Here is a 17,192-nt window from a genome sequence, read left to right on the forward strand (position 1 = left end):
TGAGCATCCACTGCCCACAACAAACCCACACAACCACCATGACTGCCAATATCACACAAAGACACCATGTTACTACAACCCACGGTAAGGAGATGGGGGGGCAGGAGAGAGCTCATTTATGTTAAAAGAGGTTATTCTCACACTGTAGCTATTTTTATGTGACTATTTCGACGCTTTCACAATTTCTGTTCATGTAACAATCATGCGAGCGCAGCAGGGAGAGCTGAGATTAACTGAAAAGGTGGTGGTTTTGTTGCAGAGAGAGCTGCTTGCACGTTCCTTTCAGAGAGCTGAGGGCCGAGCACGAGACCCCGCCAGGGTGACAGAGCGTCCAGCGCTGAATCAGCGGGTCGCACGTTGTGTAATCTCTCACACAAACACACACACACACAGATTAACAGCACACAGGGAGGCGGGGTAGGGATGGTGGGGGGTGGGGGGGGGACTCTTTACAGAGGAACTTTTTCAAGAAAAGGAAACAGAGGCCCAAAGAAGTGTAACAGTTGTGGCTCCTCTTAATTTAAAGCCTCGCTGCCACTGAGTGGGACCAGTTGGCCTATAAAACTAGTCTCTTCAAATAGCAGATTCTTTAGGCTTGACAGAAGTTTGTCAGGAAAAGTTCAACTAGATTCTTACACAAACACACACAGTACTTGGACTCTCAGGCCAAACTTGATCATCCTGACGGGCTCACTGCAAATCTGTGCTGCTCAAAGTGGGATCTACAGCAGCAGCCACAGGGGGTCCTTTAGGTGGGGCAAAATGATGACCTGTGCACTTTCTTTAAATTAGAATTCACTGGGAATATAGAAGAAGCAATTATTGTTTTTCCTTCAAGACTTTTATCTCCCAAGTTACACAATTCATTGCCAAATATCAGCCTTTATGGAGATCCCGATGGCAAACTTGTTGAGTGGGTGTCCATGGCCTCTGATCTGTGTCTGTTTGACGGCCTGTGACATGCAAATGTTTGAGAGCCCCCTGCTGTAGAAAACAGGTCTAATATCAAACCATCCACTCAACTGACTCATCTTCTTAACCGTGTGCAGACCACCGCAGAATCCCAACAACTACCTGCTTATTACATAAGCTAAAAAGACAACTGCCTTATGTAATAGTTATGGGGCGTACAGTAACTTGTAAAGCTTAAGCTCAAATTTAATCGCTTACTTGGGGACCCTGTGCAAGGATCAGCAGCGAACACCTGTTAGATGCATCTCATCTTAACAACACATTACATGCACACATTAGTGTTTCTCAGCAGCCAGGCTACTGAACAACAATGAATTAATCTATTGTTGGATGGTGGTGGCTGAAATCAATGCAGCCTACACACTGAGCTCCTGACACATACAGTAACCCCAGTGACTGCTGCCCTGTTAGTGTGACCATGACATCTTCCTCTTGCATATAGTGGCAGACAGATAATTTCCCTTATCATGGTTCTGAATGCACGGATTATTAAGCAAATTCCCCTCACGAAAAGGCTGGAAAAGCTGAAATGTTTGACACTTAAATAAATGCCAGATGAAATCATTTTTATGCCGAATTTATCAGCATATTTTTGGAATTCAAAACAGGCATTAAGCAACGTTCTAATACGCAATTACAACAATTTATACACGACTTTCTTAAAGCGCATGGGATTTTAATAGTGAAGTTTCGGCAAAATCTCTCCAAACAAGACAGCACTACCTGTGCCGGGACAGTCAAATCCAGATGTTATGACAGTCAGGCCCTTTACTACCTGCTGTAAAGCTAGCGGCTAAAGGCATTCAGTGTTTGGAGTTAGACAAGTTACAAACTTGTCCTCTGTTACTTGTGTCACCTCACAATATCCGAGAGGGTTATCAAGGACTTAGAAACACAAAGCCATGCACAGCGGCTCCCGACACCACAAACCTGGTTACTTTCACGGGAGTGTGCAGGAGGTGGAACTTCGTTTAAAATCTAACAACTTATAGTTGAACCTTGGTTGTCGACAAATACACACACTCCAGTAGAAACTTCCCGAATCACAGAGGCACACGTCTTGATTCGGCACACACATATCACACCAACATGCATTTATTTCACTTAAATTAGAACTTTTGACCACAGCTCGCTCTCGCAGCTTGCTATCGTGTAGCCGGTACCATATGTGTATAAATAGAGCCAGCGAGCCAGGCAGCGTTAAATTCAAAGATTTGTCAATGGAGTCTGGCTTCCCTGTCCATGCCAGAGGACTGCACCGACTGTGTGACCAGTGAACAAAGTTCAGAGGAGCAACAAGTCAAACTTACCAGAGTTTGTTCATACTGCAGCGCCCGCTGGTCTGAGCCGTCCCCTGCCATGGCTCTGCTCTGTCTCTACCCGGCGACTTGATCAAGTCTTTCAGCTTGGAAGTGAGACGAAAGCGACCTCGATATCTCTCTGAGTGCGCACTGATTAAAGCATTAGCATGACTTTAGTTTCTGTAAAGGAGTTCACAAAGGGAACTCCAAGTACAGAATGCGTCCCGGTTACAGTAAGTTCCTTCATTTTATAGCTTCTGGTCCCCAGCAAGATACAGACTGCGAGGCGGGACTTCGGTGGTTTGAAGTGGATCGACCCTCCCATCTGGAACCGCTGTCAATCAAGGCAGAAGCCTTCATGCTCTCTGCATGTTTCACTCTGTGGAAGATGCTTCTCACAGTCAAGCACTGATTCATTGATTTGACAGTTCATGCACACAGATTGAATATGAGCAGAACTCTGTTCGTGTATTATCAGCAGTATTTGTACTGTATGGTACATCTTCTACCTTTACTCTTCACATTTACATTACCGTTGACACATGCTCATTTTACTATCATTATTATGCCTTTGTTATCTTTACAGTTGTTGTTTTTTTTTTGTACCATTTTAAGTAGTTTATCCCTCTTTCTAACTGTGTTGGGCAACTTGCATTACTGCAACAAAGTAACTTCTCTGTGGGGATCAATCAAGTTTTTCTGAATGTCAATCTGAAAAAAGCCAAAAGAAACTGAAATTTGTAGTGTTGCCAGAGTCCAGATAGACTGATCCTCCACTGCACCCCTGGATATTGATGATTAACTATTTATAGCCTTTTCTATTAGCGTAAAAAATAATATAAAATCAAATAAAAATATTTGTAAAAAAAAAAAAAAAAAATCCTGGTTAATTTATCAAGTTTTGTTGTCAATATTATTTGATTTGGAAACACACACACACACACACACACACACACACACACACACACACACATACATATATATAGTGAATGTCTCAACAACTATTGAATGGATTGCTATTAAATTTGGTACATACACTGCCTGGCCAAAAAAAAAAAAAAAAAGTTGCTACCTGGATTTAATTAAGCAAATAGGTAAGAGCCTCCTATTGGATAATTACTGCATGGGCGATTATCTTTAGCTGGCAACAAGTTATTTAAGCCCAACTGATGCAATGAGTAGCTTCTCATTTCTTAAACAACCATGTCAAAGACACATCCCATGGTTGTGGAAAAGATGTTAGTCTGTTTGAGAAGGGTCAAATCATTGGCGCGCATCAAGCAGAGAAACCATCTAAGGAAATTGCAGAAACTACTAAAATTGAGTTCAGAACTCTCCAACGCATTAATAAAAACTAGAAGGCTAGTGGGGAATCTTCGTCTTCAAAGAAGACGTGGTCGAAAAAAATCCTGATTGATCGTGATTGGCGATCACTTAAATCAAATCGTAGAAAAACAACAGAAGAACTCAGGGCTATGTTTAATAGTGAAAGTAAGAGCATTTCGACATGCACAATGCGAAGGGAACTCAAGGGATTGGGATTGAACAGCTGTGTAGCCTTTAGAAAACCATTAATCAGTGAAGCTAATCAGAAAAAATGGCTTTAATTTGCTAGGGAGCATAAAAATTGGACTCTGGAGCAATAGAAGAAGGTCATGTGGTCTGATGAGTCCAGATTTACCCTGTTCCAGAGTGTTGGGTGCATCAGGGTAAGAAGAGAGGCAGATGAAGGGATGCACCCATCATGCCTAGTGCCTACTGTACAAGCCTGTGGGGTCAGCTGACTACCTGAATATACTGAATGACCAGGTTATTCCATCAATGGATTTTTTCTTCCCTAACGGCACAGGCATATTCCAAGATGACAATGCCAGGATTCATCGGGCTCACATTGTGAAAGAGCAGTTCAGGGAGCATGAGACATCATTTTCACACATGGATTGGCCACCACAGAGTCCAGACCTTAACCCCATTGAGAATCTTTGGGATGTGCTGGAGAAGGCTTTGCACAGTGGTCCAACTCTCCCATCATCAATACAAGATCTTGATGAAAAATGAATACAACACTGGACGGAAATAAATCGTGTGACACTGCAGAAGCTTATTGAAACATTGCCACAGTGAATGCATCTCGTAATCAAAGCTAAAGTTGGTCCAACGAAGTATTAGATTGTGTGACCTTTTTTTTGGTGACGACTTTTTTTTGGCCAGGCAGTGTACGTTCATGTCCAACTAAGGATGAATTGTGTTCACTTTGGTAATCCCTTACCTCTTCATCAAGCGCCATCATCAGGTCAAATTTTAATATGTCTATATGTTGTATGTTGCACAGCCCAGGATAATAACAAATGTTTTTGTCCACTGCTATGGTTTATTACCGAATACCTGCAAAACACTCCTATCAGCCTCAGCTGATGGGAATGCTACCATGCTAACACGTGTAACTAACATAACTAATTGAACATGCCATTTTGTAATGTGATACACTCATATGAGAGGAAAATCACATTCAGAAGACGATGCCTGGAGATGAAAGTCAGAAAAACAGCGTTGACCTGAGGTGAAACCACAGTGCATCACTTGGCAGAAATCTTCCGCTACACTACTCTGTACAGCTGGGGCCTTTCAAATTTTGTGATATTTCAAATTAGCTGCTGGCCCCGAGCAAAGATCATCTCTTCCTGAGGTCAAACACATGCTTGATTTAATCCATCTTTTGAAACTTAATACTGAGAAGTGTTTGATGTTCTTTTGCAGTGATGTGAAACAAATACAGGGAACCTATACATAGCTGTCAGCAGGGAGTTCAACCCCAGATGGAGCTCTACAATAATACACACTTGAGCCCAGAAAGGTATTTTCCACTTCAACTGAATATATGTGCACTGGGCAGAGTAGGTTAATCATTAGAATAGCTCTGCTTTGTGTGAATCCTATTTGAAAGTGGCAGCCTTTGTACTCTAACTCCACGTCTTGTGGAACTGCTCTCTTCAAGGTTATGCAAGGGCTCGCATTCTTGAAGCTCATGATAGCTTTGCTTAGTCTCAGTGGAAAATGACTGGAGGAACACAATAAGCACAGTCACTGATGATCAACACTTCCATCCATTTTCCCCGGATCTGGGTTGTGATGGCAGCAGGCAAAAACTCTTTTTTTTATTACAAAGAATTTTTCTTCCCAGTCACATCCTCCGGCTCTGCTCAGGGTAATCCTGAGGCATTCCCGGACCAGGTGGGAAATATAATACCTCCAGTGTGTTCTGGCTCTGCCTTGGTGTCTCCGCCTATTTGAACATGTCCAAAAATCTTCTGCAGAAAGGTGGCCTGGAGCTATCCTGATCAGATGCCCAAACCACTTTAACCGGCTCATTTTAATGCAGAGGAACAGCATTCACATCACTGGGCAACTCAACATGTTTGTATGTTTATAGAGTTGCAAAAACTAAATCATGCAAAAGAAAACTGACCACTTGTACCTGCCATTAAAACTTTTCAGTCACTATTGCACAGAACATATTGGTTCTAAGCAACGTTATTAAAGGTGAGGTCCTTGCACAGAGGCCCAATGATACTACAAGACAATACTCAACCCAACCACAGCTTGTTCACTTGGCTGCCGTCTGGCAAGTGTTACGAAGGATCCGCTGCTGTACCACCAGACTACAGAGCAGCTCCTATCTTCAGGCTGTGAGACTCCTCAGTTCATCCTCCGCACTCAACCTTAAATAATAGGTTATTTTTGTGACTTATTCATTCATCCATTTATATATTTTTGGTTTTGTGTGTAACATAAACTAACTATAAATGGCATTTTGTTCCTTCCTGTGTTGTGGACGGATAAAAAATAAATGTTCTAGCTTGTGTAGGCAGCTCGACGTGTTCAAAATTAGTCAGCCTCTATGTGCCTCTAAAGGCGCAAATAGTCAATAGTTCTTTCCTGGCTTACTGAGTTAGTGATGAAGCTACACCATTGGTCAGACGAGTTTTGCTCTTTCCAAATTCATAGGCAGACAGTCCTCAGTTCCATCCTCATTTTATTTTTATTATTTTATTGTTATTTTTTCAGAACTGCAGTGATTTTGTGTTTCCCCAGATAGTGTTTCCTTACTGAGACTTGGAGACCTGGATGAACAAAACACCAGCAAAAAACCTAAACACAACTACCAGGACAAAGATGACAACTCAATTCAGATAAGTCAGACACCCTGACACCTCATATTAGCTTGAATGGAGATGGATGGTGCTACTCAAGGCCAGTATGAAATGTACATCAGCAGATATAAAATATGTTATCACTGCCTTTATCACATACTAAAGAATTGCCTGGTGTCCGGTTTCCATCCAAACGTAAAGCAAATTTGAACTGAATTTCAAGAAAATGGGCACAAGAAATTGCGCATGAATGCTTATTTTCATCCACAAGGAGTTGGTTCATCGAGATAAGCAGTAGGTGGTACTAATTCTCCAGTCAGGGAACCTTTATGATATTGCAGAAGAAGAGGTGACGCAATTAAGTCTTTTTCTAAAAAGACAAAAAGTTTTAAGTCTTTTCAAATTTTGCCATTTCCATTATCCTTTTCTCATGTGATACTTCAAAATGTGCATAAATATATATTGATGGTAAAATGCCCATAGACTAAATGAATGAATAGACATGCTTTTGCTCCTAATATTTTCTTCTACTACACCCTCCACCACAACAGCGACCCCTGCGGCATTTGCTTATTTGCACGAAACAATACTCACACTGTGTTATTACTCCATATAAAATTTTGACAATTTGACTTCACCTCTTCCATGACACGCGTCTTTCTTCTCTCTTATTTCCAAAGTGGTGCTCATCGTTTATGCACGGAAATCTGGACACAAACCCGGTGTGTCCTGTGTTGTTGGTAGTTGCTGGGCTTTGAGGAAAATAGAAAGTGATCCGGTTGTGTTTGAGACAGCAGTGCGGACAATAACATTGCTTGGAAACACTAGGAATGGGCTGGGGGATGGGGAGCTGAATATGTGTCTGTCTTAATATAAACTTTTGAATGTATTTCTGCAGAAAACATTGACTGTGGAGTTTGTTGACCATCAGTTCCTCTGAAAAGTGCATAAAAATGGGATATTTTAAGGTCCAGAACACACAGGTGGAATGGAAAAACTGTTTCATTGCTCATATGGGAGCCTCTATTGTTTGACACTAGAACAATTCTGAGCCTATCCTTTAATACAGCACTAACTATTCTATCAAAAAGTGAAACTAGTGCTTGAGGAAACAGATAAATGCTTGCAGAGACACTGACCTTTAGTCTTTGGTTAATCAGTGTTTGTGGGCTGCTCTACACAGATCTAATCCCTGGAAGTGTATGAGGTACGAAGGTATGGAGAGAAGAACGGCTGTGGGGTTTTCCTAACATATATATCTGGAGGAAAAAGTCAACATCCAACAGCGACTAAGACCAGGACGAGCCAACATAAAAGAGACAGAAAAATACTTGTTAGACACACTCGACTCAAGTACTACAGCCCCGAGACACACGAACATGAACCTCATATTGCTCTGCTTCCACTCGCTCGTTCTCCTCTGTTTTAATACATAAAACTGTGTTTGTCACATCCATATTAAGGCTAATGCAATCCATCAGCAGCCTTAATACAAAAGCTAATGGTTTTTGTTTGACTGTGTGACAGCTTGTTTGCTGGAGTCCTCCAAGTGTGACAGATAGGGCCACCATGCAGGAGAAAACACACCTACAGAATGGCAAATGAGACAGCTGACAACAAAGCAGGGGGCTGGATTGATGATCATTTCTCTTCTCTAAGCTGTTTATCTGTGTGTCGTGTGTATGTGTCACGTCTGTGTGTTTCCAGCATAAGTTTTTTAAATAGTAAATTCTCATTCAGAGCCACTTACACTAAGCAAACGGACCATAATATGATATGGGATGCTCAGCCTTCCAGAGTCAATAAACTATTAGCTTATTCAAACACAAAGCGGTGGGGTGTGTTGCACAACAGAATTGGCACATTCCTGAAGTGGTTATGGGAGAATGGAGGTCAATGAGAGGGAGAGGCCGGAGCAGTGACGCTGCTGAAATCCATTCAGCTCTACATCTCTGTGTGTGTGTGTGTGTTTGTGTGTGTGACACTCAGGTAAGCCGGCACCTTTTGTGACAGGAACCGCTCAGCTGTGACTGTCCAGCTCTGGGCCCAGATTGCTCCTTTTCACATGGTCTGTGTTGACAAGCTGGATCAGTCTGGCTGGATGAAAAGCCCCCCACAGTTCACCATTTCTAATCCTCTTTTGATTTCTGTGGAGGAGCCACCTGACATCCTCCAGCAGGTCTGTCTGCTCTCCAGTAGTCAATGGCAGCTTCTTTTTTCTTTTTTACTCTGCCAGCTCAAAGTGAAAGGGAAAAGGAAAAGCAGCTACATTTGCTCAAGCTAGTTTTTGTTACTATGCACATTATGAATGATAAATGTGCACTTTAAACAGCATTATCCGTCTGTTTTGATTGATGTAAGACACGTGTAAAACCAGAGAAATAAAAACATTTTTCAAAACACCTTTTTTAAAACATATAAGTTAAATGATCATAGTGACGTGTTCAATGTCCACATGTTATTGTACTAGATTTCACTCTGTTGAATGACCAGTGTGAGCAGCATCTCCCTAGACTGACCTGATAAGTCGCCATATTGTCACTGAAAACATCTAAAACAAAAAAATAACACATCACTTAAAAAAACATAAAATGGCATTAAATTTATAATACAATAGTCAGAAACACTGTATTCCATTGCACTATTCAGCTTTTGTAGAAACTTGCTTCAGTTGTTTAAAAAAGTATTAAAAAGACATCAACATTATGCATCCATTTCAAAAAATGTACAAGTACACAGAAACCACTATTTAACTTTTAAAACTTCTAATATTTTTCTGATGAGACTTCTATTCTTTCATTTAAGTAAGGGCTGCTCACTTTTGCTGCATTTAGGTAAAATAATCAGAGAGAGACACAGCACAGTAAGAGAAACTATCCTGACTTATCTCTTGATCTGAAACACTTAAAACATGCAAAGCATTTGATTTCTCCTGTTCACATCCTGGAACCAATGCTGGTTTCCTTTAAACACTCCCCCAGTCTTTCCCGAGCCTTAACTGTGTAGTTTTAGCTGCCTAAGCTCAAACAGGTGATAGAAAATCCTTGTATGCATCTATTTTTATATGATTCTTTAGTAAGAATAAACCTTTACGCTGAAGAATCTGTTCATTTCAACCAGATTCTCAAAACTACTTATCTTAACTTTAACCAGCTGATAAACTTGATTGAGTCAGTGTTATCAGGGGCACAAGAAACTGACCTATTTTGTTTTAAAGTAATTACCTGATTTTATTCTCTGCCTTGAAAGGACCTTTCACTGCTGGACGAGTGCAGAAAATCGAGACTATTTCACCCTGTTCTCACCAAATGTGCCATTTTATCAAAGGAGGAGTTCCTCGAACACACACCCCAGTCATTAGTCCAGGAAAGGACGGAGCAAACGTACTGGAGAGGTTGAAAACAACACAGATCTTCAATGAACAAAGACGGCACAGGCTGACAGTGCTTCTACACACTGTAATGGCAGTGGTAAAACTCTAATATTCAAGCTTGTCATTTCCACTCTGCTGTGAAATGGTCTTCATAATCACATATACCAGAGCTGTCAAACTTTGGCTTTTCATTCCATGAGGACAAATGGATCATAACACTGCACTTACCAGGAATTATCTCAGTTGGGCAGTAGATTATGTCTGTCGCAGTGGAAGATTGACATTATTCTCACGATAGCCATCATGGACATATAGAAGAGGTAAAGGCCAAACACCTCAGCTGAGTCCCTCCCCCAAACAGCGACCAATCATAGCTTAGTAGCCATAACTAGACATAGTTAGACATAACTACTCCGCATCTAAAGACTTTGGATGGTCACATCTTTTTATTGCCTTTCCAAAACCAAAATACAAGAATAAATGCATGAAGAATTGATCAAACAGTGTGTGCAGCGAGATGTCGCTGTTTTAAATCCAGGTTCCTCCAGGCCTTAAAACGTTTGTCACCGATGGGCCAAGTGCAACACTTTGTATGTCCAAGCGACTAAGCTAGACAGCCAAACAGGGTTAGAATGACATAAGACCATCACACCAGATCACACTCTCATCATAGTTTTGAGGACGACACACGACGTAGCAACACGTGAACAATGCTGTTTCTCTTTTTTCATGTCTTACAGACTCCATACTCATGAGGATGCTGATGTTTGTTTGGGACATGCAGCTTCAGTATTTTAGGATGGTGATGGGCCTCAAGTGAATACTTAAGATCCTTCTACACCAGCTGGAAACGTTAAAAACATCAGGTGGAAACAGTGTTTTCAACCAGCAACAATTTGCATTTCCCCTGGCAAAATTGATGCTCTCCAGCTTGCAATAAGAAGCTGCATTTGTCTGCCTATGACTTAAATCAGGCAGCCAAGTTCAAGTGGTAAATCTGCGTCTGTTATCATAGTAAAGTGCACATGCGCCGTGTGAGAACAGAGAAGTTGACAGGAAAAGCAGCAGCAGCTAATGCGCTGCGTCTTCGCAGATGGTTGATTGAGGTGCGTTAGTTTTGGGCATCCCAGAAGAGGAAAAGGGGCACCACATAATAAATAAACATAAAGTGGAAATCATTAATCTCTTTTCATACAAACAAACACTTATTTACATGTCAATGAAAAATCTATTGACTTTAAAGCCTAACCTTTCTTACCAGCTGTGTAATTTCATCAACCTTTGACAAGGTCAGACTTTTTTCTGGGTGCTATTATCCCTTCAGGCCTTTTTCCCGTCTCACTCATGAGTGGCTCATGTGTGGTAAACCAATTAAAAAGCCTTTCTTTTAACTCTAACCACATGTCTCACAGCTGCGCATGCTGCTATTTTTAGCCATGTTTAATTATATCATTACGTTTCTTTCTAGACAATGGTCTTGTTTTCATATTTCTCCTGCTGATGTGTTGTCCCACAGTACACCTACACACACAGAAACACACCAGTAATATTTGCTTCGTCTAAAATGATCATGCGTCTCTGCTGCTCTTTTCAGCATATTTTTGACCTTTAAATGGTCGCAATCCCTCCTCCCTCACTTAATTTGTTTATTCTTGGTTTTTCTGAGTGTGTTTGTGTGTACCCGTGTTGTGTGAGTGTATGCGTGCTCTTTGTGCTTATTCCATGGGAAGCTGCTTTCTGTGAAAGCATGTGATGTTGTTTGTTTCAGCCGTGGCACTTTCATTTGTCGCTCTGCATGTCCGCAGTAAAACCACATCTGCCATCTCTACGGCTTCCACCTCGCCCTCCCTGCACCGTGTGGAGAAGTTACAAATATGTGTTTTTTGATTTGCACCAAAGTTCATAAAGTTGTTCAAGTGTCAGACAAAAGAGATCATTTGCAGTAGTGGAGGACCACCAGTGATTGTAACAATCAGGCTCATTCATACAGTGACAACTCCACTTGTGCAGCACTGCAACACTGACCTCTTTTGTTGGATATGCACAGATACTGCCAGATACAGATCGCACGTACACACACACACACACACACACACACACACACACACACACACACACACTCACACACACAGAAATTTGACTGCATCATTTTTTGTTTTGAAAAGCCAAGAGATGTGGTGTGTACGTACTCAGTCCACATCAGTTCATTGCTGTTATACTAACAGACATCTCTTCAAAGAGCACACACTGTGTGTTGCTCACTGTATGGATGCACACATCACCCAGAAACTGGTGTCTTTAGCCAAGGACAAATTAAACCTCTGGAGCAAACTGCACAACGACATCCTTTATGAGACTCTGCTGTTGTCCTCTACAATAAAATTAGGAGCTGAACTTAATGTTCCAAAGTGGTCTGTCCACCTGTACGCTCAGTTCCTCGGATGCCGCTGAGCAAATACTGACAAAACGTAAGAGTGACAGTTATTTCACCTGTCTCCACTTTTAAGGTTACGTCACTAAGTGAAGCTCCACAGCCCAAAATCAGACTGCAGCCTTTAATGGCTGTGGCATAATTACTATTGACTTGTTTGAATCATTCTTTCATAATTTGACTAATCAACCTGACATTCATTCAAGTGTTTTAAGGGTTTTACAGGGCTTCATTTTTTTCCTCCAGGAAGAACTCACATCAATGAAAATCATGTTCGGACGTTTTATTACACATCAGCATTTTGTTCCGTGCACTTGTAACAAATCTGTTTAGAAACAAGGTAGCAACAGCTAAGCAGTCGCTGAATGCAAATGAGTCCAAAAGGGATCACACAGACAGACAGAACCCAGAGACAGACTGGGATCATTAGAGGACAGACAGACTGACAAAACTCTTGGACTGGGCTTGGACTGTGACCGACATCGCTCCTCATACCATATAGTGCGTTACAGCTGTCAGTGATGACTCAAAATGATGGTGATAAGTGTCTAAAATCCTAATTTGCTGTACACTATTGGGTAAACTTTTAAGTGAGAGTAGTAAATGAATGTTTTTGGACACAGCCATAATGTTCATGGCATGCAAACTACTTCCTACTGACAATACCACAATGCAGTATGTCATATCTTGTAGATCCAAAAGAAACCTGTCAGTGATGAAAACAATGAAGATGATTAGTGAGTGTCTGAAAATGTACTTCTGCCATCAGAATCATTTCAAAGATTCTACACTCACATAGAAAATCTACGTGTAAATGTGTGGATACAAGAAAAGTGAATGGAGAGAGTAAACGGCGCTATGTGTGTGTGTGTGTGTGTGTGTGGATGACGAATGTATATTGGAAGTTGTAGACACAGATCTAACCCATGGTTTTATACTCCGAGGCCATTATCCATGAACAGCCGTATCATGAATTATAGATTACACCATGCAAAGTCTCACATATCTCCCCTGCGCTGCTCGTGTGTCGATATGCCTGCTGTTATACAGATTTGTTTCTATCAGTGTGCTGTGTAGATTTTATATATTCATTCTGTTGTGTCAGTTTACATGTGTGTGTCTTATTTTTGTGTGTTTATCAGGAAGTATTCACACACATATACGGGTGCATGCCAGTTTGTGTGTGTGTGTGTGTGCGTGTGTGTGTGTGTGTGTGTGTGTGTGTGTGTGTGTGTGTGTGTGTGTGTGTGTGTCAGTGTGTGCATGGATTCCACTTCTATCCACACAGTGATAGAAGTTGAAATAAAGAATAAAAGAAGCTTTCTCAGGGGGGGTTCAGGATCTAATCGGTGAATCAAACCTGACATCCGGCTGCGGCTTTGAGGTATGTGTGGAAAGAGAGATGAATGACCATGATACAAACACACACACACACACACACACACACACACACACACACAGATGCACACTCTGTTGTGTCCTGTCTTTGTTTGCTGCTTTAAATTAGTGATCTGCTGCTGCTGAGAACATTTATTTAGGTTCTGTTCTGTCCTGAGGGAGAGGTGATAACACAGACATCAGAAACATTCACGAGTCACCAGTAGATTTTTGGCTCCAGTGCACCATAAAGCACTTTAAAGACCCATGAAAATAAAGTTTTTAACCTTGTTAACGTGTCCATTTTTATGGGCTACAGGACATATCATGAGCAAAATGAACAGTCACCTGCATGTCTGAGTATTTTCACTGTGGAACTGCTGTGGACCAATGACAGTCTCACAAATTCAGACAGACAGGGTTTCATATGCCACATACCAAAGGAACCAATCCGGTAGAGGAGAAGCCAGGTGAAGCTACAAATCAGTATTTTGCAAGCTAAGTTGTACTATTTTCAATGCAATGACAGAGAGCTGTTCTGCTTTTGGTTACAACGTAGTAATAATCTGAAAATGCAAGATCCAAACCTCCAGAGAAAGCACAGGTTAGCAGTAGCCATATTCCAGAGCACTGTTTTAAAACAGATGGATTTTTACCAGAAAACTTATACTGAGGATAATGTGAGCCAACGTCAGCCTGCCAAGTTACACGATGATTCATGTGAAATGCTGACATGACATGTTTGAGGGTACTGATGAAGAAAGCTACAGGAAATGTTACTCAGACCAGTTTGTCAGACAGCTGCTGAATTAGATGATGGCTTTATTCATGACAATAATTCCAACAGAAAACGTCACCTGACTTTAGGGTTGTCCTTCTTTGGATTCTGTTTCCTATTGGAACGTGTATGGCTGAATTACTCCTACAGCTAGCAAAGCAGAAAACAAGTTTATGTGTTTGATGAGCAGAGGGAGCTGGAGCTGCAGGTGGAGTATAGGGGTGGATGGAGTACATGAAATTTGCTAAATGAAGGCAAAGGTGTAGTTACCTCTAAGCTATTTTAAAGCATGAAGGAGTTTTTTCCATAGAAAAGCTTCTAGATAAGTAGGTTTGTTGGGATTTAATCAATGCTAGGAGAGAAACTTAAACATAACACAGTGTTGCGTGATGGCATATGATACATCAACCTGGAGTGAAATGAGAACTTGTCACAGCTCCTACATTAAACTGCTAAGTCTGGCCACTTAGATTTAATCAATTCTATCAACAAATATGGATGTTTTGAGCTTGCAGGGACTACAGAAAGTTTCCTATTTGCACAGGAGGTGAAAGCGGTGGGAAATTAGAGACATCTATAAGTGGCTACATTCATTTAAGTCATTTAAAACACATTAATGAGCAGCAGCCTCAATACGGGCTGGGAGGAGGGCTCCCTGCCTCAACACATGGGACGGGGTCTGATTGAATACTCACTGAATCTTACAAAGTGTATATTGTCTGAAACCACAATTTTTCACAGTTCAATTTGTGTAGACCATTTTAAAATGTCAATATCACTAAGAGATACTGGTTTTGTGTCGGGGGTACATTCAAAATGCAACAGGAAAATTGATTGTTTGATCATGACTGCAATCAGAATGGTTCAACAAGTGTGACCATTGTATTGAGGGTATGTGATTTTCTGGCTTGTGCAAAGAAGATGAGGTGATTAATATATTTTTAAATCACGGGATATCCTACAAAAGAGCACTAGGGGACTTTTCATCAAGTTATTTTTAAGGCTTTTTGTGTAACAGGACCCGTGGGAACCACAGCACTCCCTCCAAACTGAAGAAAATGAATAATTCAGACTATGATGTGGCAGGAGAAGCAGCAGCAGACTGTCCATCTGGACGCTCTACAGAACTGCAGACTGGCTACCAAAGCCAGGAAGTCTTGGCTCGTTCAGCAGTACACATTGCAAGAATTTACCAGAATCAGTGTTATTTTTATGCAATTTTAGATTTTGTACAACTCAAAATCAAACGTGTGACGAGTATAGAAATTGAGGAAATATCAATATTACATTGAAGAAGCTTCATTCAGTTTGAGTCCATTCATAAGTCCTGAGAGCAATGAAAGTAAATGTTATGCTAAGCAGGACAAGATTGCAAACAATGCATTTTAAAGGCCTGCATGCATGTAAAATATGATCATTTTGGCTGAATTTATAATTTCTATAATAATAATAATTTTACACTGAATGAGTGATTATTGAAGTGAAAGGAGAAGAAAATGACAACCAGTCTTCAAAGACAGGCTCACAGTGTTTCAAGTATGTCACAAAACAATTCAGGTAAACTCATGAACATGGAAAGAGTTACCGTGTAGTTTAATAATTCCTCCTGTTCACACTGGCCAGTAAGATCCCTTCCTAATGTGCTTCCAGTGTAGGTGATCCACAGTCACAACACTTGATAAGACAAATGAAGTCAGTATCTTCCAAAGTCTTAGTCTTTATAGTGCAATATTCCCTCTTTTTAGCCATTCAGGTGGCATGGCTCTGTGGCACTGTCAGTCCACAGGTCTGTCAGTCCACCACTTTGGTACCAACTCAAAGATCTCAATATCTATTTGATGGATTGCCATGGAACTTTGTACAGACATCTATGATCCCTAGAGGATCAATCCCACTGCCTTTGGGGATCCCCTGACTTTTCCTGTAGTTCCACCATGAGGTTGATATTTGTGATTTTAAGTGATGTTTGTTACTTCCACTCAAGACCAATTGTAATAGGTGACTTTTCATCTCGCTCCATCACCTGATCAAACGTTTAACTTATTCTGCTCCCTAGCTAATGATAGCATGACTTAGCACTTATCTCAAAGCACCACTGTACAGCCTCACAGAGCCACAAGCATGGCTGGAGGCTCTTTTTGTTACTATCCTTCCACTGCAGTTTAACAGGGAAACAAAAAGAGAGATTTTGGAGCTAAAAAACCTCAAACGTTGAAAAATATTCACTTAATCTAATTGACTCAGAGTGTTGAAGTCTCATATTAACATTAGACTTTGGATTTTGTCCTCCATCCCTTACACTGAAAGAGCATTAAGTAGGGATCAGCATACATGATGCAGCATAAACAGTTTTATTGTTCAAATGGGCACCTGCCTACTGTTAAGACAGACAAAATATCAACCAATCCTTTAAGGTAGGATATATATACAACAAGTCCAACTGCTGCAGCTCCACCTGGTAAAATACTGCTATACTATGACTCATGAATTTGTATTAAAAGGCAGAGAGTCTGACTCACAAAGTATGCAATAGAGAAAGACACCTAAAAATAAGATTCCAATACAATATAGCTTCTGTTTCAGCATTTTGTTACTGTCGTTATCGTGAAGTGTCCATAGGAAAGTGTTTCTAAACCAATAAAGAGTCAGATCATGTGTCTTCATGTGTGAGATACCAATCTTTGTCCTGTTATAATAATGTGACCACCACCAAAATCAGGCTTTTTTGGAACCTGAGCTTTGTTCTCACAGCATACCCAGTCGCTGGTTTGAAGATTTGCCAGTCGTGGTTATGGTTATGTATTGTTTG

General features: G+C 40.9%; 1 protein-coding gene across 7 annotated transcripts in view; it reads right to left on the minus strand.

Annotated features, from left to right (window-relative positions):
* The window catches only part of LOC143323221 (chloride channel protein 2-like), a 140,456-nt gene extending 137,933 nt beyond the window's left edge, over positions 1-2,523 (minus strand). For all 7 annotated transcript variants that reach the window (XR_013077393.1, XM_076734955.1, XM_076734954.1 and 4 more), the window contains exon 1: positions 2,283-2,523. Coding sequence is in view for 6 of the 7 variants with exons in the window: in XM_076734955.1 (XP_076591070.1) it covers positions 2,283-2,333 (51 nt within the window). In the remaining variant the exon portion in view is untranslated. The remainder of the gene's footprint in view (positions 1-2,282) is intronic.
* Positions 2,524-17,192: the final 14,669 nt, after the last annotated feature.

This window comes from Chaetodon auriga, chromosome 7 (assembly GCF_051107435.1).
Source record: "Chaetodon auriga isolate fChaAug3 chromosome 7, fChaAug3.hap1, whole genome shotgun sequence".
In the NCBI taxonomy this organism is placed as follows: Eukaryota; Metazoa; Chordata; class Actinopteri; order Chaetodontiformes; family Chaetodontidae; genus Chaetodon; species Chaetodon auriga.